The 21451-nt window shown below is 42.8% G+C and overlaps 2 protein-coding genes and 1 non-coding gene across 3 annotated transcripts in view; 2 read left to right on the top strand and 1 right to left on the bottom strand.

Moving 5' to 3' along the window:
* The window catches only part of ING3 (inhibitor of growth family member 3), a 28434-nt gene extending 15636 nt beyond the window's left edge, over nt 1–12798 (bottom strand). Inside the window, exons 1-2 of the mRNA XM_068098757.2 lie at nt 12682–12798; nt 12244–12315 (exon numbers count right to left, since the gene is read on the bottom strand). Of these exons, the coding sequence (XP_067954858.1) occupies nt 12244–12315; nt 12682–12709 (100 nt within the window). The 5' untranslated portion in view covers nt 12710–12798. The remainder of the gene's footprint in view (nt 1–12243; nt 12316–12681) is intronic.
* Nucleotides 12799–12990: 192 nt separating this feature from the next.
* LOC137413363 (ribosome production factor 2 homolog) lies at nt 12991–20594 on the top strand. Its single transcript, XM_068098769.2, has 2 exons — nt 12991–13558; nt 18419–20594. Exons 1-2 carry the CDS (start codon nt 13175–13177, stop codon nt 19010–19012), a joined length of 978 nt encoding a protein of 325 aa, XP_067954870.1. The 5' UTR covers nt 12991–13174; the 3' UTR covers nt 19013–20594.
* LOC137420179 (U1 spliceosomal RNA) lies at nt 16164–16329 on the top strand. The gene has a single exon (XR_010983150.2). It is a non-coding gene; the product is annotated as a U1 spliceosomal RNA (small nuclear RNA).
* Nucleotides 20595–21451: the final 857 nt, after the last annotated feature.

Raw genomic sequence — 21451 nt, forward strand, 5'->3', positions numbered from 1 at the left:
GCCCACCCTCCCCTCCCCCCTCTTCTCCCCTGCCCACCCTCCCCTCCCCTTCCCCCTCCCCTCCCTTCCCCCGCCCGGCAATGCCGGGTACTTCCCATGGCCAGCTGTACGTGGGCTGCTCGAGGGTTGGAAAACCAAGCAATCTTTATGTCTTGGCACCAAGTAAGCAAACCAGAAATGTTGTATACCAAGAGGTTTTGAGAAATTGACAATTGACAAAACGTCATGTAGGAAATGTACTGTGATATTGCTCTAAAATATACATGTTCTTTTCATCATATATTTGTCTTATTCTTATTCAACCCGGGCGAAGCCGGGTACCTCAGCTAGTGTATATATATATACAGTCACGTGAAAAAGTAAGTACAACCCTTGTAAAGTTTTGACTTTTTCAACATATTTCAACATACAGTTATTTGATCTTCATTTCAACAATATTGATAGATAAAGGTGACATACAACATGCATTTTAAGGCCATTTTCCCTGCAAGAGCGGGGGTTAGCGGATATAATATAACAAATATTATGAAACATTTACATTTTGTAGTCCATTGTATAATTTAAATAAACATGAATGCAAATTTCGCATGTGGAAAAAGTAAGTACTGTGATATCGAGATATTATATATATATATATATATATATATATATATATATATATATATATATATATATATATATATGTATATATATATATATATATATATATATATATATATATATATATATATAAATATATATATATATATATATATATATATATGTATATATATATATAATGGTATCTGTAATCTGGTTCTCCAACCTAATGAGCGGACAACATGACGTCATCGCCATGCACGTCCGCCTTGCCTGCAAAGTTCCAGAGGAACCATCTAGCAGTGCGTCATTACGGATTATAAATACAGATACTGTCACAAGTGCATGCAAAACTCACAGTTACCGACCTGGTTACGCCCTTGTTGGGGCTTCATCAGGGCAACGCAGTGAGGCTTTCCATACACTTGTAACTCTGTGACCCTTTCGGTTTTTATATCAGTCACTATGCGACCTTCATATCATCAGTGGAGAACCGCCAGCAAGGTGTCCCATACAGCTGCTGCTGCACCAGCTGGGAGCTGGGAACCAGGTCGACTCCATATGATGAGTGGATACCAGAGATAACGTCACCGCGTGGCAGGCGGTGCGTATCGCTCCCAGCAAGGTGCAGCAGCAGCTGTATGGGACACCTTGCTGGCGGTTCTCCACTGATGATATGAAGGTCGCATAGTGACTGATATAAAAACCGAAAGGGTCACAGAGTTACAAGTGTATGGAAAGCCTCACTGCGTTGCCCTGATGAAGCCCCAACAAGGGCGAAACCAGGTCGGTAACTGTGTGTTTTGCATGCACTTGTGACAGTATCTGTATTTATAATCCGTAATGACGCACTGCTAGATGGTTCCTCTGGAACTTTGCAGGCAAGGCGGACGTGCATGGCGATGACGTCATGTTGTCCGCTCATTAGGTTGGAGAACCAGATTACAGATACCATTATTAGTAACTCCCAACCGCAACCAGGTCGACTCCATATGATGAGTGGATACCAGAGATAACGTCACCGCGTTGGCAGGCGGTGCGTATCGCTCCCAGCAAGGTGCAGCAGCAGCTGTATGGGACACCTTGCTGGCGGTTCTCCACTGATGATATGAAGGTCGCATATTGACTGATATATATATATATATATATATATATATATATATATATATATATAACAACAACAACAACATGCATTTTAAAGGCCATTTTCCCTACTAGAGCGGGGGTTAGCCTTGCGGTCCCCATGACAATCTTCTCCATTTTGCCCTATTTTCTGCATCTCTCCTTGTTAACCCCTTTGCCCACATTTCTTCTTCCACCATCTTTAGCCAAGTCTTTCTCGGTCTTCTCCGTCCTCTACTTCCTTCTACATTCATTTCCATCACTCTTCTCAACCAGTCACTTTAATCCTTCCTCAACACATGGCCAAACCATCTCAACCTGTTCCTCTTCACAGCATCAACCACAGGCTCTATTCCCATCATATTTCGCAATTCATCATTTGTCTTCCTCTCTCTCTCAACGATACTCCGCACATCCGTCGAACCATTCGCATTTCCACCCTTTCCAACCTTCGTTGCTGCTCTACGTTCATTACTCATGTCTCGCTCCCATAACTCATAACACTTCTCACACATGCAGCATACACCTTTCCCTTCAGCTTCAACGACACTCCCCTCCTCATCAGCACGCCACTCAGTTCCCGAAACTTCTTCCATGCACATCTCACTCCAGCAACCGTTGCCAAGTCTGATCCACCTTCTCCATTCAGCATGTCTCCGAGGGAGCAAAATGTTTTCACAACTTCCAGCTTCACGCCGTCTCCAAGATCCAACTTAACATTTCCTCCATCTGCAGCTCCCTCTGTGCACACCTTACATTTGAATGTAGCTGCCACACTGGTTAATGACCCTCTCAGACCACTACATTTTTGATGAACCCACTCAGCGCACATTGTACATTGAATGGAGTTCACTCCGACACCCTTCCTGCACACAGCACATGGCCAGTTCCCAGTTCTTTCCACCTCACCACATGCTTTCCCACTTGCCAACACCTTCGTCTTTCCGAAATTCACCTTCAGACCTTTTGTCTCCATACATTCCTTCCACTTGTTCATTTTTTCCTTCAGTCCATCCATACTTTCCGCAAACACCAGATCATCTGCATACAACAACTCCCACGGTAAACCCTCATTTACGTTCTGAGCCAGCACCTCCATCACAGCTACAAATAGTAGTGGACTTAGTACCGACCCCTGATGCACTCCCACCTTCACCTCAAACTCACCACTGTTCCCGTCCTTCGTCCTTACAGCTGTGCGCACTCTTTTGTACATTGCCATCACTACTCTGATCAACCCTTCCTCCACTCCTAACTTCCTCAATGCCCATGTCAATACTTCGCGTGGAACCCTATCGAATGCTTTCTCCATATCAACAAACCCAAGAAACAACTTCTTCCTCTTCTCCATGTACTTCTCCTGCAACTGCCTTACAATAAAGAGCGTGTCTGTCGTTCCTCTTCCTGGCATAAATCCAAACTGCATTTCGTCGATCTTCACCTTCTTCCTTATCCTCCTCTCCAACACCCTTTCCAATGCCTTCATTCCATGCTCCAATAACTTTATCGCTCGGTACGAGCCACACTCCAGAGGGTCACCTTTTCCCTTGTATAGAGGGACGAGGGTACTCAGTTCCCAATCCACTGGAATGCGGCCTTCTTTCACCACCAGAATACAGATCTCTGTCATTCTCTTCACACCCCAACTTCCTGCTGCCTTCAACATATCTCCTACAACTCCCGTCGGCCCTCCCGCTTTTCAACTCTTCATTGCTTTTATCGCTTCCTCAACTTCCTTCTCAGTTATCTTCTCTGCCGGTCCTAAAACCGGGTTACTCTCTATGTTGCCATCCCATTCATTCTCTGTATTCAACAGCATTTCCATATATCTTTTCCATCTTCCTTTAATTCCATCTGGGTCCACAACGATTTGTCCCACTTCATCCTTTAAGCAACTCACCCCCATCACATCGCACCTCTCTTTCGCTATCTGCTTTGCAATCCTGAATACCGCTCTCTGACCTTCTTCCGAATCCAAGCGTTCTCCGAACATTTTCCTACATGCCTCCTGCACCTTTGCTACCTCTTTCTTTGCAGCCTCCTTGGCTGCCTTATAACTTTCATGCTCTGCTTTTTCTGCTCCCGTACCCTTCGCCTTCTGCCACTCCTTGAACTTCTTCCTCTTCTCGTCAATCCTCTTTCCAACTTCATCATCCCACCACCATGTTTCCGAGTGCCTCGGTGGCCCTTTTGTCCATCCACATACCTCACCAAAGGCTCCCAACAGACTATCTTTCATTGACATCCAACCACTTTCAAGCTCAACCACATCATCCTCTACCCTACTCAGCCTCTCTTTTAATGCCTCCCTTACTGTCACCTCTTTCAACCTCCACACCTTCATTCTCGGTTGGTACTTCACCCGCCGAGCTCTCCTCGCACCTTTCACCCTTATGCCGCAGACAACCAAGTGGTGCTGTGAAACAGCCTCCTCCCCCGGGATCACCTTTGTGTCCCGGAGGTGCCCCCTATCTCGCCTACGCACCATCAGGTAGTCAACGGTTGTCATCGACCCACCTGATGTGTATGTAACAAGCTTATTATCCTCTTTCTGGAACTGAGTATTACAAATCAACAAATCAGCTCCATCAGCAAACTCCAAAATCCTTTCACCTTCTCCATTTCTCACACCATATCCGTAACCCCCATGAACTCCCTCAAAATCGTCCATACTCCTTCCCACATGTCCATTTAGGTCTCCTCCTACCACAACAACTTCCTCATCTTTCACGTTTTCCATGAGCTTCTCTATCGCACACCAGAACTTGTCCTTCTCTTCATCGCTCCGACCAACCTGCGGAGCATATCCCGAGATGATGTTCACCAAGAGCTTTCCAATCATCATTTTCACCATCATCAACCTATCAGTCACTCTAGTCACACTCACCACACGGTCTACAAACTCCTCAGAAAACAGGACACCAACACCATTCACGCCCTCCGGGCACCCTTGCCACACAAACTTGTATTTCTGTCCCTGCCTACCCTTCACCATTCTCACACCACTTCCCTTCCATCTCGTCTCTTGCACACAACATATGTCCACTCTTCTTCTGACCAATACTTCCACCACTTCTCCTGATCTCCCTGTCATTGTCCTACATTCCATGTCCCAAACCTCAGAAACCGATCTCCACTTCGGGCTGTACCCTGTCCATAATTGTCATGGTTCTCTTTTTGAGGCAATGTTTTTATGGCCGGATGCCCGTCCTGACGCCAACCCTCTTAGTCGCCTCATACGACAGGCAGGGATACGGTGTACCTATTCTAAACCGGGGTGCACACCGGGTATGTACATATTGAAACAGGCTCCACAATATGTCCATATTTACGTAAATAATTTGCATTGTCCCTATCCCTTCCAAACCCTCACAACTATGTTTTTTTTTCCAACGCATAAAAACCCTCCCAGGCACAGCACATGTACAACCACCAAATTTCAACTCATTCGGTCTAGCGGTTTAGGAGTGCATACAAGCAAACCCACACACACACTGCAAACCCACACACCGCACAGAGTATGATGATCGATTTTTAAGAAAAGGGATTAGAAATTGATGATATCTGAACAGCACTAGAAACACCCGCTTCCTAAGAGACTGATTTTATTTAAGGCAGATGCAGTAGCCACCAGCATACTTTCAGATTCAGTAACTGTTGTTGCCGCCAAGTGTTCATTTTCACTTGTGGTCTCACTGGCAGGTTTTCCCTTGGGGAAAAAGTTTGCGCTACCAAACACGCACTTCGTTTGGTTTAACAATGCAAGATGAGTGCGAAGGTACTTCAACTAAGCTTGATGAAAACAGCTAAAAAATAATATAAAAAAACACAAAATTTATTAATTAGTGTTCCCAATACTCATAAATTCATAATAAAATGGCAAAAGTTTCAAAAGAGAAATATGGAAGCGGTTATTATATAAATAACATCGCCATCTCTTGCAGCACTGTGCTACTGAGAACCATTTAAGTTACTGTGATTAATTAGTGTTCCCCGTATTCTCATTAGTCTCTGCTGAACATATGTCATCAAAAACTCAAATGGTAAAAATGTTAACACACGCACACACACACGTTCTGTTGAAGTGCTTGTTTGAGCGCTTTTAATCAAGCAAGCTGCTTGGTGAGCTGTAAGCAAGCTGCTTGCTAACGGAACACACCCACTTCCCCACGCTCTGCGGGAAACGGGGTAATTAACATGCAACGGATCCGGACGAAATTCAGTACAAAGTGGGATTTGGCCTCAGATACAGAACCTGCGGGGCGCAGATTGTAACATCTAAGATTTGCGAAACGGACAATCATCATGACACGCAGCATCAATGCACAAAGTCTCATCAATAAGATGGATGAGTTTAGTTCTTATGAAAGAGCACTCACCATTAGTTATTAGGATAACCGAGACCTGGCTCACAGAATAAATCACGGATGGGGGAGTAGCCATCCCAGGCTACTCCATTCTATGGAAAGATTGCGGGACTCCATTCTTGGAGAGGAGGCGTACTTTTGTACATTGTGAAGACCCCGGTGTTGACGTACGTTCCGATCGACTCTGCCCTTTCCTCAGTAAGCTGCGAGTCTGTTTGGTGCAAAATAATTATACAAGGCTCTCACAACCTAGCCGTGGGGGTCCTATACAGGCCACCCAGCAATTTGAGGGACCAGGACCTGGAACTCATTGCGGAAACCACGCACCACTGCTTGGCAATGAGAAATGTGCTATTCATAGGAGACCCCAATGCACCCCATGTCAACTGGTTTAGCCTGACATCCACTGGAGCGCCAAACTGTTTCGGCAGTCGAGTGTTGGACGTAGCTTCCGAATAATTACTCACACAGCATGTAGTGGAGCCTACACCATTCTCTGAGGGCCGAAGGCATCATGTCTGGATCTTGTATTCACCAAGGATAACGAGGATGCACAAATGCAACCACCTCTGCCAGCATTGGGCAGGAGCGATCATGTAATGCCTCACTGGTGGCACTTCCTACCCAACGATGTACCACGGATAGCAACGGGCAAGCACCACATTGTGGGAATGAGATCAGCAGCCACCAATATACAATGGGAACAAGAGGATATAGATCGAGCAGATCAAGCGTGGCTTCATGTCAGATCAGTTATTCGAGACCTCGTGAGTAAATCTGCCCCAGAACAGCAAGTGTCAGAAAAATAGAATTCTGTGGTTGATGAGGGGCACTCTGAAGCTCCTGGCAACAAAGCAGAAATAGTGGAGGCACGACTGAAACACAAGCTCAGAGGCGCACTACACTGTCATTAAGGCTTTAAGTCGCTGGTGTAAGCAAAGCCTCAAGGAGGCGAGACACCAGTACGATAATTATCGGCTTGCTAGTCAAGCAAAGACTGCACCTAATCACCTATATGCCTACCTTAGGGGAAAGACTCACACCTGGCATGGTGCAGGTGCACTCAAAGTCAACAGCACAATCTGGACAGCAGACCTAGAGAAAGCGCAATGTCTCTCGGACCACTAATGAACCGTATTTACACGCGACAAACTAGGGCCTCTCCCAGAGTTCATGACCAAATGAAAAACCATTGATAGGTTCAAAAACGATAAATAACATGACATTTCAAAAAGTTGGAGGAGTAATGACAAAACAAGTTGGATAAGTTGGTTAGGCGACAAGAACAAGCCGCTTCGATTTTGGTTCAGGTCTGGATCCAGATCCGGCCTATCAGTGGGATACAAACTGTAAGCTGTTCAGCCTGGCGGGGGCATGAGTTCTACCGAGTGCCGTTATAGTTCCATCACTGTGTTTCTTATGAGAAAAATTGATCCGATTTAAGTCGCACTTTTCAAGAACGCATTTGAGATGTAAATCAATGTGTTCCTGTATCTAATGCCCTCAACGTCTTCAGTCACGCTCAGTTCAGCTCTTCGCTATTTTGCTGACTGTGAAGGATATGACCCAGCTCTGCTAACCACTGCATGGTTCATCGATTTTGTGACTAGATGGTTTGATTTGATGCGCTCATTAAACTCAACGATGAAGCCTACAAGGAAGCAGTGGCTCATCTTGAATCATCCATTTGGGTCTTCAAAAAGCTATCCATAGGACAGCAAGGGCACTGGAAACCAGTACAGACTGGTGTCATCTTGTCCACTCATTTGATCTTGAATCCACAAGCAGATATGCTGGAGGAAGGCATATTTGTACGTATTGACATCACGCTTTACCCACGACTGTCTTGAAAATCTGGGAAGCTACCATGAGGATGACAGGGAATTTTTTGCAGAGTTCCTTGACCAGCAAACAGGTTCTTCATCTGAAACATCGATAGGATCCAGTAAACTCGGTCAATGGCAACTTGTCATGTAGTGCTACAATTATCCAAGCAGAACAGAGCAGCCTACTGAACTCAAGGAGAACAAAGAGGCTGTCTGACGCACTGCTCTGATGATTGTATCATTCAAAGAGCTGAAGTCCTCTTCAGAGCATGTGAGGCCAAACTCGGCAATGACACAAACCTGAAGACATGACTTGTGAAGCAAGCAGATGCTCTCTCAAAGGATATCGCTCTTCCTACATGTCATGATGTGAGACCAAAATGCTGGAAAACGTCTTCAATGTGCGGCTTCAAATAGATGCCAAAAGCAACAAAAAACAGCCGAGTTTGCTCAACAAATCAACGTCAGGGGGTGAACTTGGAAGTAAAAGCATGGCCGTGCAAAGCTGTGGCAAAAAGACTGAACTGAGAATTGCATGAGGAAAAACGGGAACAATCATGTTAAATACAGACACACCAGCAGTGAATTACAGGTACACCTGGTGATACGACTGGGATGGTTGGGACCAGATGATGTTTGCTAGCTTTCGCAAATGCTTCTTGTTTTTTTAGTCAACCAAGCATTTCATAGCGTTGTTGTTATTGTGGTTTTTCTTTTCTGTTTTCCATGCTTCCTTTGGTGTAAATGTTTAACTAATGTGTTGTACTTTGTAACTCGCAATAATTCATCATTAAATTGTATTTTCAGTTCCAGAATAAACTTATAAACCTCGACTCAACCTCGGCGATCAACCCCTATTTTTTTTCTTTTATTTTTTTTACATGAGATGGCTTTTACTTGCTGAGCGTATTGAGGGTCTAATGGGGTCTTAAAGGTATTGAGGAATCTTGAGGGTCTAAAGTTAAAGCTCTAAGAGGCCTAAAGTTAAAGGTATGTAAGGGTGTAAAAGTCGAAAAAGTATGTTCCAATAGCAAGTGAACAGTTTGGTGACAACATGGCGCCAATTGTTAAGTTCGCCAAACTCTAGTATTCTACTTGGAGTGCACTGGGTCAACCGCTCTGTGATTCTGTGCCGGCGACTCTGCGACTCCGCGCAGATCAACCCCTCCGCAACTCCGTGCAGGTAAACCCCTCCGCGCAGGTCAACCCCCCCACGAGTCAATGCGGGTCAACCCCTCCACGCGGGTCAACCGCTCCACGACTCAGCACAACATGTTATATATATGTCATGCATGTTCTGATCTAGCAGGTCATATGTCATTCAAAGTCTGATCCTTTCAATGACCTGATCTAACATGTCATAATGTAATGCACGTTCTGATCCTTTCAATGACCTGATCCAACATGTTATAATGTCATGCACATTCTGATCCTTTCAATGACCTAGTCTAACATGTTATAATGTCATGCATATTCCGATCCTTTCAATGACCTGATCTAAACATGTTATATCATGCATGTTCTGATCCTTTCAATGATGTGATCTAACATGTGATAATATCATGCATGCTCTGATCCTTTCAATGGTGTGATCTAACATGTTATGTCATGCATGTTCTGATCCTTTCAATGACCTGATCTAACATGTTATAATGTCATGCATGTTCTGATCCTTTCAATGACCTGATCTAACATGTTAGAATGTCATGCACATTCTGACCTAACACGTTACAATGTCATGCATTTTATGATAATTTCAATGACCTGAGCTAACATGTTATAATGTCATGCATGTTCTGATCCTTTCAGTGACATGATCTAACATGTTATAATGTCATGCATGTTCTGATCCTTTTAATGACCAGATCTAACATGTTATGATGCCGTGCACATTCTGATCCAACACTTTCCAATGTCATGCATGTTCTGATCCTTTCAATGACCTGATCTAACATGTTATGTCATGCATGTTCTGATCATTTCAGTTATTTATGTTCTGATCCTGATCTAACATGTTATAATGCCATGCATGTTCTGATCCTTTCATTGACCTGTACGAACATGTTATAATGTCATGCATGTTGTGATCCTTCAAATGACCAGATCAAACATGTTATAATGTCATGCAGGTTCTGGTCTTTTCAATGACCTGATCTAACATGTTATAATTTCATGCATGTTCTGATCCTTTCAATGACCTGATCTAACATGTTATAATGTCATGCATGTTCTGATCCTTTCATTGACCTGATCTAGCATGTTATATCATGCACATTCTGATCTAACATGTTACAATGTCATGCATGTTATGATCATTTCAATGACCTGATCAACATGTTATAATGTCATGCATGTTATGATCCTTTCATTGACCTGATCTAACATGTTATAATGCCATGCATGTTCTGATCTTTTCAGATCCAACACGTTACAATGTCATTCATGTTATGATCATTTCAATGACCTGATCTAACTTGTTATAATATCATGCACATTCTGATCCTTTCAATGACCTGATATAACATGTTATAATGCCATGCATGCTCTGATCATTTAAATGCTATGTTCTGATCCTGATCTAACATGTTATAATGTCAGGCATGTTCTCATCCTTTCAATGACCTAATCTAACATGTTACAATATCATCCATGTTCTGATCTTTTGAATGACCTGATCTAACTTGTTATAATATCATGCACGTTCTGATCCTTTCAATGACATGATCCAACATGTTATGTCATGCATGTTCTGATCCTTTCAATGACCTGATCTAACATGTTATAATGTCATGCATGCTCTGATCATTTAAATGTTATGTTCTGATCCTGATCTAACATGTTATAATGTCATGTTTCTCATCCTTCCAATAACCCGATCTAACATGTTATAATGTCATGCATGTTCTGATCATTTCAATGACGTGATCTAACATGTTATAATATCATGCATGCTCTGACCCTTTCAATGACATGATCCAATATGTTATGGCATGCATGTTCTGATCCTTTTAATGACCTGATCTAACATGTTATAATGTCATGCATGTTCTCATCCTTCCAATGACCCGATCTAACATGTTATAATGTCATGCATGTTCTGATCCTTTCCATGAGCTGATCTAACATGTTATAATGTCATGCATGTTCTCATCCTTTCAATGACCTGATCCAACATGTTATAATGCCATGCACATTCTGATCTAAAACGTTGCAATGTCATGCATGTTATGATCCTTTCAATGCCCTAATATAACATGTTCTAATGTCATGCATGTTCTGATCCTTTCAATGACCTGATGTAACATGTTATAATATAATGTATGTTCTGATCCTTTCAATGACCTGATCTAACATGCTATAATGTCATGCATGTTCTGATCCTTCAATGACCTAATCTAACATTTACCATATAAAACAGAATGTCTGTTTGTGTGTTTGTACTCATGCCTGACCCCCTTCATAAGAGTAGGTTCTATAGACTAACCTTTTACACGAATGTGTTTTCACTGTGGTCTATTTTTGAGGATAAAACTTGAAAAACATTTTCCATAAAAGAGTAATTATGTCTCTTACATTGGAATTGTAGACGGTGGCTTGCAAACTGAGCCTCAAGGGCAGTGTACAGAAGCGTTTTTTTTTTAATTACAATTTTATTATTACAATAATTGTTCCACACATTATTGGTGATATAATTGTTCCATACAATAAATTGGTAATATAATTGGAACAAATTATCATTACATACATTATTGTTCCATAATTATTCCATACAATAAATTGTTCCATACAATTTAATTACAAATGAATTTTTTTTTTTTAATTCATTGAAATACAAGGTGCAGGGAGGTGAGATTCGCTGCACGTGATGGGCAACTCACGCAGAGTAAACCAATTGTTCATTTATGTCCCTATGATGTCTAAATAATAAAGAAGATACAAGCAGACCTGACACCAGGCCGAGGCTTCAGACTTCAGCACGCTCATGAGACTGCACCATCGAATAAACTGTTCCAGCCCATCATTAATGACGGGCATTTGTACGAGTTCAACCAAATTGAAGTTGAACACAGCTGAGAAATAAATAAATAACACCCCTCCCGACACAAAAAAAAGTTGCGATTTTGGACATAGGGGGTGGGGTTGGGGGGGAGTGCAGAGAGGGAGGGTTATAAAAGTGGTAATTAAAATCACCCTCACCAGGCAAGACTGGAGGAAAGGGGATCATTTAGGAAAAGAGGTTGGATTACATTATTGCTTTTTAAAAAAATACCCCCTCTCTAATCCACTTTATTCTTTATTCTGCTATATATTATATATTAAGTTAAATTACTTTATTCTGCCAGACATACTTTGCACCTGGAGGTCCATCTCACGCATTTCCGTGAAACGGTCTCGCAGATCCATGGGCAGCTGCTCGATCACTGCAAAAGGTAGATATCATCAGGAAGGGCAGGGGTGGAGGATAGACACAGGTGATGAAGGTAGCGAATGGTGAAACCAAAGGAGAAGCACCAGGCCTGGAACCATCAAATGGCTTTGGCCACCAGAACAGGCAATGATCACTCTTCGCGTGCAGAACCACCACATACCATGCTACACCACTACTGTACCACGTCACGTGTGTGCACAATCACCACTACTCATGATATAATATAACATTACAAGGAAACATAAAGTATAAACGCGCAACTACGGCTTTGGCAATTAATTCCAAATGATTTGTTCAATTCATCAGCGTATTCATTCGTAACATGCTCAGGTGAACCCATGTCATTATAACTACTTACTTTCCAAGTAATCTTCAAGGTAGAGCATGATTGCAGTAAGTAGTTGGAGCCAGTAACGAGTAATGTTGAATGCACCTCCAAACACAAAAGCAGATGAATTCCGGTTTTGCGACTGCCGTAAAGCAGCCAGCCTTGTGCCGAGTACCGTAAAGGACGGTGTTGTTGTTGTTTTACGAACTGTCTCCGACTTTCGTGTGTATAAAATTTATAATCTCACCTTAATGCGTTAGGAAGTTATTAGAACTGTGAGCTATTATAAAGATTTATAAATAAAACGTGTGGATGGTGCATTTGACGTTCATCAAGCGTACAGGAATCGTGACGTTGCGGAAGTACGTCATCGTGACGTTACGGAACTCGGAAGTACGTCATGTGTGCACGGTAAGCTCCACGTGGGTTGAAAAGGGAGTCTCGCTCGCGTGATTTGGAATCATCTTCAAGGTTTGACCGTAAAGGGACGGTACGTTGTGAAGTAGGACATCGCGGCCTCGTTATGGAAGGCATTGTGAAACCGCGGACTCATCGTGGACGTCGTGCGCTGGAGGCTCGTGCACCCAAACTTGTGGAGAGCGACAAGTCCGCGCTGCTGCTCCAGGGAGGCTCCAGCACCATGCGGCTCAACACGCTGCTCAAGGACATGCACGCCCTCAAAAAGCCCCTGTCGACCCTATACCGGAAAAAGAACATGACCCGCCCGTTCGAAGACCAGACTTCGCTGGAGTTCTTCTCGAAGAAGGCTGAATGCTCGCTCTTCTTGTTCGCGTCTCACTCGAAGAAGAGGCCGCATAACCTCACGCTCGGCCGGATGTTTGATTACCACGTGCTGGACATGCACGAACTGGGCTTGGACGGCTACCGCTCCCTGCAAGAATTCAAGGTACGTTCGTCAACTTTTTCCACGAAAGTATGCAGAGATACTTATTTTTTAATGTTTGTGGAAGAGCTCCTCCCCCTCGCCCTCGCCCTCCCCCTCCCCCACCCCCCTCCCCTCCCCCTCCCCCTCCCCCTCCCCCTCCTCCTCCCCCTCCTCCTCCCCCCCCCCCCTCCTGTAGGTTAGGGTAGGAATTTTGAATTACCGGTGATAACTCGCCTCTTGGTGAAGGACAGCGTGGGATCTTTAACGTTCACCAATTACCTTTTGTGTACTTGTCATCAAACAAATTTGGAATAGACAGGAGGTCGACACGGTAGTATTAAACTTTTATTTCCAATATTTACAAGTTTAAGTTACAGGTGGAGGTGGCTGATATTAGGGTACCAGTAATGGTAGCCCGAGAGCAGGACACGAACACAAGTGTACATTAAATAAAGAAATAACAAAAAAAACAAGTACAGATGCAGATACATTCAAAGTACACCGTCCCCCATGATAGGTAAATGAATAACATCCTCCAGCGTGGCATTGCTGGTATTGGGAGAGAGAGAGAGGTGTACCATAATTGATTAATTGCGTAATTGAAATCATTAAATAATAGCAGTAAAATAATTTCTTAATCAATTGGCTAATAGCATACCTCAACGACCAGTTTCATCCGAAGCTGTAACTTTTTGAAAAATAATTAAATGTCAATGGAAAAGATTAATTGATTAATCGAATAATTAATCGATTGATTGATTAATCAAATCAAAAATATCCTTTATGGCCACATCACCTGGTCGCTATCGTGTCCAAATACCAGCTTCCGAGCTCAAAGGGTGCCTGAGATATTGGCCAGATGAGAAAGAAAATAAATAAATGATTAATAATGAAAATAAATAAATAATAATCGGAAAAAATTAAATAATTAATCAATTGCCTAATGGAACACATAAACGACCACCATTTCATCCGAATCTGCAACTTAAAAAAAAAAAGCAAGTAATTAATTGGATAATTAAATAATTGATCGATTAATAAATAAAAAAAATATGCAGTCACGTGAAAAAGTAAGTACACCCCATGTAAAGTTTTAACTTTTTCAACATATTTCAACATACAGCTATTTGATCTTCATTTCAACAATATTGATAAATAAATGTGATATAATATACCAAATATCATGAAACATTTACATTTTGGAGTCCATTGTATAATTTAAATGAACATAAATGCAAATTTCGCATGTGGAAAAAGTAAGTACACCCTGACATTTATCACTACTTCAAATACCTAAAATTAGAATCATGTGCACCAGCTCAGCTGCAAATGATTAGAACATCGTTAGAGAGGATCTTGGAGGAACCCGTCTTATTTAAACCTCAGACATTTCGTTTGGTTTGCTCTTTGTTGTTGAAGTGTGCGGCATCACCATGCCTAGATCGAAAGAGCTCTCTGAGGCCTTCAGAAAGAAGGTTATAGATGCCTATGAGTCTGGGAAGGGATTTAAAAAGATCTCCAAACAATTTGAAATCAATCATTCGACTGTCCGGAAGATCATCTACAAGTGGAGAAGATTCCAAACAACTGCCAACTTGTTCAGGCCAGGACGCCCCAGCAAGTTCAGCCCGAGAGCAGACCACAATATGCTGAAAGAAGTCTCCAAGAACCCCAGAATGTCATCACGGGACCTACAGGTAGCACTTGCCACTGTTGATGTCAAAGTGCACGAGTCTACCATTAGAAAGAGGCTGCACAAATTTGATCTACATGGGAGGTGTGCCAGGAGGAAACCTTTGCTGTCCAGAAAGAACATTAGGGCAAGACTAAAGTTTGCCAATGAACACCTTGGCAAAGACCAGCACTTCTGGAACAATGTGCTCTGGACAGATGAGTCAAAGGTAGAGCTATTTGGCCACAGTACCAGAAGACATGTTTGGCGAAAAGCAAAGACAGCATTTGACCACAAGAACCTGATACCAACTGCAAAGCATGGTGGTGGAAATATTATAGTTTTGGGCAGCTTTGCTGCATCAGGGCCTGCGCAGCTCACCATCATAGAATCCACTATGAATTCTTCGTTGTACCAGAGGGTGCTTGAGGATAATGTGAGGCCATCTGTCGGAAAGTTGAAGCTCAACCGAAGGTGGACCTTGCAACATGACAATGACCCTAAACATACCAGTAAATCCACCAAGGAATGGCTGAAAAGAAAGAAATGGAGGGTTCTGGAATGGCCAAGTCAAAGCCCGGATCTAAATCCCATCGAGATGTTGTGGGGGGATTTGAAACGAGCTGTGCATGCAAGAAACCCCTCAAACATCGCACAGCTGAAAGAATTCTGCATGGAGGAGTAGGCAAAAATTTCTCCCAGTCGATGTCAGAGACTGGTAGACAGTTATAAGAAACACCTACTTGAGGTTGTTTCTGCCAAAGGGGGCAATTCCACCTATTGGAGCCAAGGGTGTACTTACTTTTTCCACATGCGAAATTTGCATTTATGTTTAATTAAATTATGCAATGGACTACAAAATGTAAATGTTTCATGATATTTGTTATATTATATCACCTTTATCTATACTTACCTGACCAGCAATACCTGTTCAGCTTACCTTACCTGAGCAATATACTTACCTGACAGGAGAAATACCATGATCATTAAGGTGGTGTTCTCAGGGCGAGATCCACCCATTGCACTCTGGGTGGGTTGACCCTTGCGATTTCCCCAAATGTAGGAAACTCGACTTGCTGAACAGGTATTTATTGCTGAACAGTGTTTTTTCCTTTAACAAACTTCATTTTTCCCCTAACAATCTGTTTATTTTCAGAATAAATTTTTATTGCAGTAGAATATACATGAGGCATGACAAATGGCCAGTTAAGAATAAACATGTACATGTTAACCACATCTGAATCACTGTTGCTGCAAAAAGGTATTTTATTTACCTCTCTTCTGTATCTCCTTTGAAATTGTCAGCGTTTTATTTGTTGGTTTTTTATTTTAGTGCCAATATGTTGTTTACCATGGTGTTGGTGTTGGCTTAGCAGTTAGGGTGCCGGCTTGGGATCCTAGGATCCTGGGTTCGAATCCCGATCGATCGCTGAACTAACGCCAGGGGCGTTGACTCAGCCTGTCATCCTTCCGAGGTCAGCAAATTGAGTACCAGCTTGCTGGGATGAATGATCACGGTGTGTACCCCGGTTTAGAATAGGTACACCGTATCCCTGCGCATCGTAAGAGGCGACCAAAGGTTGGCGTCAGGAAGGGCATCCGGCCATAAAAAAAACATTGCCTCAAACAGGGAACCATGATTGTCATGGGGCCCGCAAGGCTAACCCCCGCTATAGCGGGGAAAAATGGCCTTAAAACGATCATTCATTCATTTTTTTCCTTTATCTATCAATATTGTTGAAATGAAGATCAAATAGCTGTATGTTGAAATATGTTGAAAACGTCAAACTTTACATGGGGTGTACTTACTTTTTCACGTGACTGTACCCTTACAACCAAATCACTTGGTCATTGGCATGTCCAAATATCAGCTTCCTAACTCAAAAGGTGCCTGATATAATGCCCAGAAGAGAAAGGAAATATATAAGTACTTAATTGATAATTAAGTAACTCGTCAATCAATTGGTTAATCAAAAAACAAAAAATAACGTTTTTGCCAAAGTACTTGCTCACTATTGTGCCCAAATTTCAGCTTCCTAGCTCAAATGAAGGCTGAGATATCGCTCAAACAAACAAACAAACAACCAGAGTGAAAACTGAGTACTCCCTTTCAGTGTGCGTCATTGCCGAGCCCCCTTCGGTGCCTGGCAATGATGTTATGCAGCGTCTGGAGATTGCATAGGAAAGGAACGGTGTACAACAAACAAACAGCCGGAGTGAAGACTGAGTACTCCCTTTCAGCGCGGGTCATTGCTGGGCTCGGCGTCATGCAGCGCCTGGAGATGGCATAGGAAAGGAGCGGTGTGCAAAATAAAACAGCCTGCCATTTGCTGATCCCACTAAGTTCTATACATATTCTCGCATTTAATTATATACACATTATTTATTGAAACGTATCGCGATGTGTACATTTTGGCTGGCAGGATGGCCTCCAGCTACGTACGATGGCCTCTCTACTGTCTAGCTTGGGTTTGAATCCCGAGCCAGGTATAAACTGTCAGCTCAGTGTTTCACAGGCAGGGTGATGCATCAATGTCTGTGCCGTCCCTCGGATGGACGTTAAATGGATGCCTGCCAGCATTCGTTGGTGGATGTTGAATAACCCATGGTGTCCTACGTGAAGAGTTGGTTAACTACCGCCGGCTTTCCTGCCCTAACTTCCAAATTCCTTCCCTATCTCGTTGAACGTCAGGTCTGGTCAGCCGGATCATGAAGACTCGGGCGAAGCTTCCCCTCTCTGACCCCACAATATAGATGGGATAATGGTGGCCATTGAAGAAGAAGAACACTATGTGCACACAAACAAAATCTTGGTCGCTATGGACCCTTTCTGGTTGTGGGACTGGCACCATTGCAAACCCGGCACTGCTGGCAGATGGGACGCCCAGTTTAACGTCTATCCGAGGGACAATACACATACTGATGGAGCTCCCCGCCTGTGAAACACTGGGATGAAGGTTTATAGCTGAGTCGAGATTCAAACCAGCCCGAGCAAGAACTGTCAGTTGAGCAGGAAAACTTTTATTCCACAGTCCTCCAATTGATGGCCACGTGTTGGTTGTTACTATCCTATAAATAATGTTGTGTGTCTAACTCTAACCTATGTTCAACCAGATGTAGAGATGCGTTACTTGAAGTAACGTATGTGTTCTTTGCCGTATATGAACAGGAATGATTAAACTTGTGTGATTGTCATGTATTTCCCCAAGGTGCAAAAGTGCATGCAAGGCATGAAGCCACTACTGCTGTTTGCTGGCGAGGAGTTTGAGTCAGACCTAGAACATCGACGCCTCAAAAATATGCTCATCGACTTCTTCCGTGGTCCCAGTACATCAGCTGTGCGTCTGGCTGGCCTCGAGCATGCCCTCACGTTCACTGCGATCGACGGCCGCATTTTTGTGCGCAGCTACCGTGTGCTGCTAAAGCGCTCTGGAGTGAAATTGCCACGAGTTGAGCTCGAGGAAATGGGACCCTCTCTTGACCTGACACCCCGACGTGTCCGCATTGCATCCCAGGACCTCTTCAAACGGGCAATGCGTCGTCCTCCCGCCGTCCTTCGAAAGCCGCGCAAGAATGTGTCTCGTGACGCATTTGGCAGCAAGCTGGGCCGCATACATATGCAGCACCAACAGCTGGATACCTTACAGCTTCGTCGTGGAAGAGCATTGCGTAAGCCAAGACAGGAAGGCAAAGGAGCAAAGTCTGAGTCGAAGGTGGGGGAAGTAAACGGCAGAGGCAAAAGCAGTGACAGTAGTCGTCAACAGGGTGTAAAGAGTAGATCAAAAAAGAGGCGGGTGCAGTAAAGTGAAAAGGCGATTTCGTTGGTCGAGTGAAAAGGGTAGTGATTCCGATGTTCATTTTTGAGGATTTGGAAAGTTTTTGTTTCTTTTTTTGTCTTTGTCCCTTTTGCCTCAATAAATGTTGAACCTTGAATTTCCTTTATTTGTGTAGTGTATGAGTAAATGCCCCCTTCATGTTTTCACTGCAACTAGAAAACAATATTACATGTAGTTTCTTATCACTTTGGCTTTGCGTAAAAGTTTTGTTCAGGTGGATTTCCTATTGAAATATACATTTTTGGGGTCAAAGGTATGCTGAATATCCCTTTTGTTAACTAGACCCCGATAGAACTTCCTATTTTACATGCGTACGTTAGTTATTGACCGATGTCAACTTTATGAAGTTCGAAACGAGACTGAATTCTGTTTCTGCAGTGACCTTCAAGTGAATGCTTTTGCTCTTCCAAACCAGCACATGCCAGACCATTTATGGTGTATTTGTTAATGTGGCTGTTAACTTTTTATGCCTCCGCTGACACTTACCGGAGGCATTATCTTTTCAGGTTCTGTCCATCTGTCCGTCCACGATAGGTTTTTGTTAGTGATAATTTAGAAACGGCTGAAGGGATTCAAATCAAACTTTTTACAAGTATGTACAATGATGCAAAGATGAACTGATTAGATTATGAGGTCAGGTGTTCCGTGAGGTAAAAATTCTGTTACCACGCTAACTTGTAAACCGGTGATGGTATTTGACCAAACGTGGTAAGGGTGTATATTATTGTTATGTTTGTGGAAATGTCAATCATTTAGGAGTCATGTTGTTTTGGGTGTATTGCATAGAAGTGCCAGTTCAGCTGTGGATCCCAAAATAGGACCTTTTCGTATTTATTTTTCCTTTTTCTTAAAGTTTACCCCATAACCACTCCCTTTACCCTTTATGCCATGTGATTTTAACTGTTGGTGGTGGTGCACAAAACATCTTTGGAAACGATTCAACCCTTTTTCTTTCAAGCAAGAAAGTGCGGGATAAGGGTAAAAAGAGTAAGAAGAAGAGCGGTTCTCGGCGGGGTGGTGAAAAAGCGATCCTTGCTCGTGGTGTGAATGGCTTTGGTGAGCTTGTTGGTGTGAGACTCGACCAACGTATATGGCCGTTCACACTGAGGATTGTTACTTATATGGCTCACAGAGCTTCTGAAATGATCTGAAAATACTAAAAATACAAGGCTTGTGGGCGGCCAGTGGATGGCGTGTTCCAACCAACCTCCCTGATCATCCCCGTCAATGAGAGAAGATCATATCTTTGGCTTCTTGATGCACATGGTAAGTTTAAAATCGTGATAAAATTAATTATGTTTGGGAGGACGAGTGGGAGTTATGTTACGTTAGAAATATGTTTTTTTTTTTGTTTGGATCCAGGACCAAAACAGAGATTGTATTAGATTTTTGCTTCTATTCGCAAAAGGTGGTGTGTGTATGTTATACTAACTGCCACTTCTCGCTTGTACAAACATGAAATGGCACTCATCCACGGATATTTCTCGATTTCCTACAATTCCATGAGTCCAATTTGCATTTATGAACACAATAAATATTGGTAACCACATTTGAAATTGCCACTCTTTCATTTAAATGTTGAAAGTTGTTTAAAAGATGATTTGAATCACAGATTTTATGCTAGTAACAGCAGTTTAAAAATGCCTGGTGAGCAGAACTGAGTTACAGAATATATACACACAAAATGTCTGTTCACACACAGAATATATCGCAAAAGACCTCATTTACCTTTCATATTTCATTTCGCAAGTCCCACATTGTCATTGGTGGTGGTTCATGTGCAGCCTGTCGCTGCTGGTTGCATCATTTTTCTGTGGGAATGGCTGCCGCTGACGCAATGCCTTTCTATAACCGGTCATCTGGTACTCGTTTTGCAAACCTCGGAGGGATGACAGGCCGAGTCAACCCACCTGGTGTTCAACAGCAATACAGGGGCTTGAACTCAGAACCCTAAGGGCTAAGATCTCAAATAAGCCAATTTAACTGTTAAGCCAACACCAGGCTTATTAGGGGACCAAGTAGACTGGGTCTCCTATTATCACATTTATTATTGTACACTGCTCCTTTCCTATGCCATCTCCAGGCACTGCATAACGTCATTGCCGGGCACCGAAGGGGCTCCGCAATGACGCACGCTTTAAGGGAGTACTCAGTTTTCACTCTGGTTGTTTGTTTGTTTGTTTTCTTTCTTTCTTTCTTCTTTGTCCGGGCAATATCTCAGCCATCCTTTGAGCGTACTGAAATTTCGGCACAATAGTGAGCAAGTACTTTGTCAAAAATGGTATTTTTTGTTTTTTGATTAATCAATTAATTGATTAGTTATTTAATTATTAGCGATTAATTAAGTACTTATACATTTCCTTTTTCTTCTGGGCATTATCTCAGGCACCTTTTGAGTTAGGAAGC

This window comes from Myxine glutinosa, chromosome 1 (genome assembly GCF_964187855.1).
Source record: "Myxine glutinosa chromosome 1, kmMyxGlut1.1, whole genome shotgun sequence".
Taxonomy (NCBI): domain Eukaryota; kingdom Metazoa; phylum Chordata; class Myxini; order Myxiniformes; family Myxinidae; genus Myxine; species Myxine glutinosa.

Coding starts and splice junctions, on each gene's coding strand:
- LOC137413363 (XM_068098769.2), top strand. CDS start 13,175: ATGGAAGGCATTGTGAAACCGCGGACTCATCGTGGACGTCGTGCGCTG. Junction 13,559..18,418: donor GCTCCCTGCAAGAATTCAAG/GTACGTTCGTCA, acceptor TATTTCCCCAAG/GTGCAAAAGTGCATGCAAGG.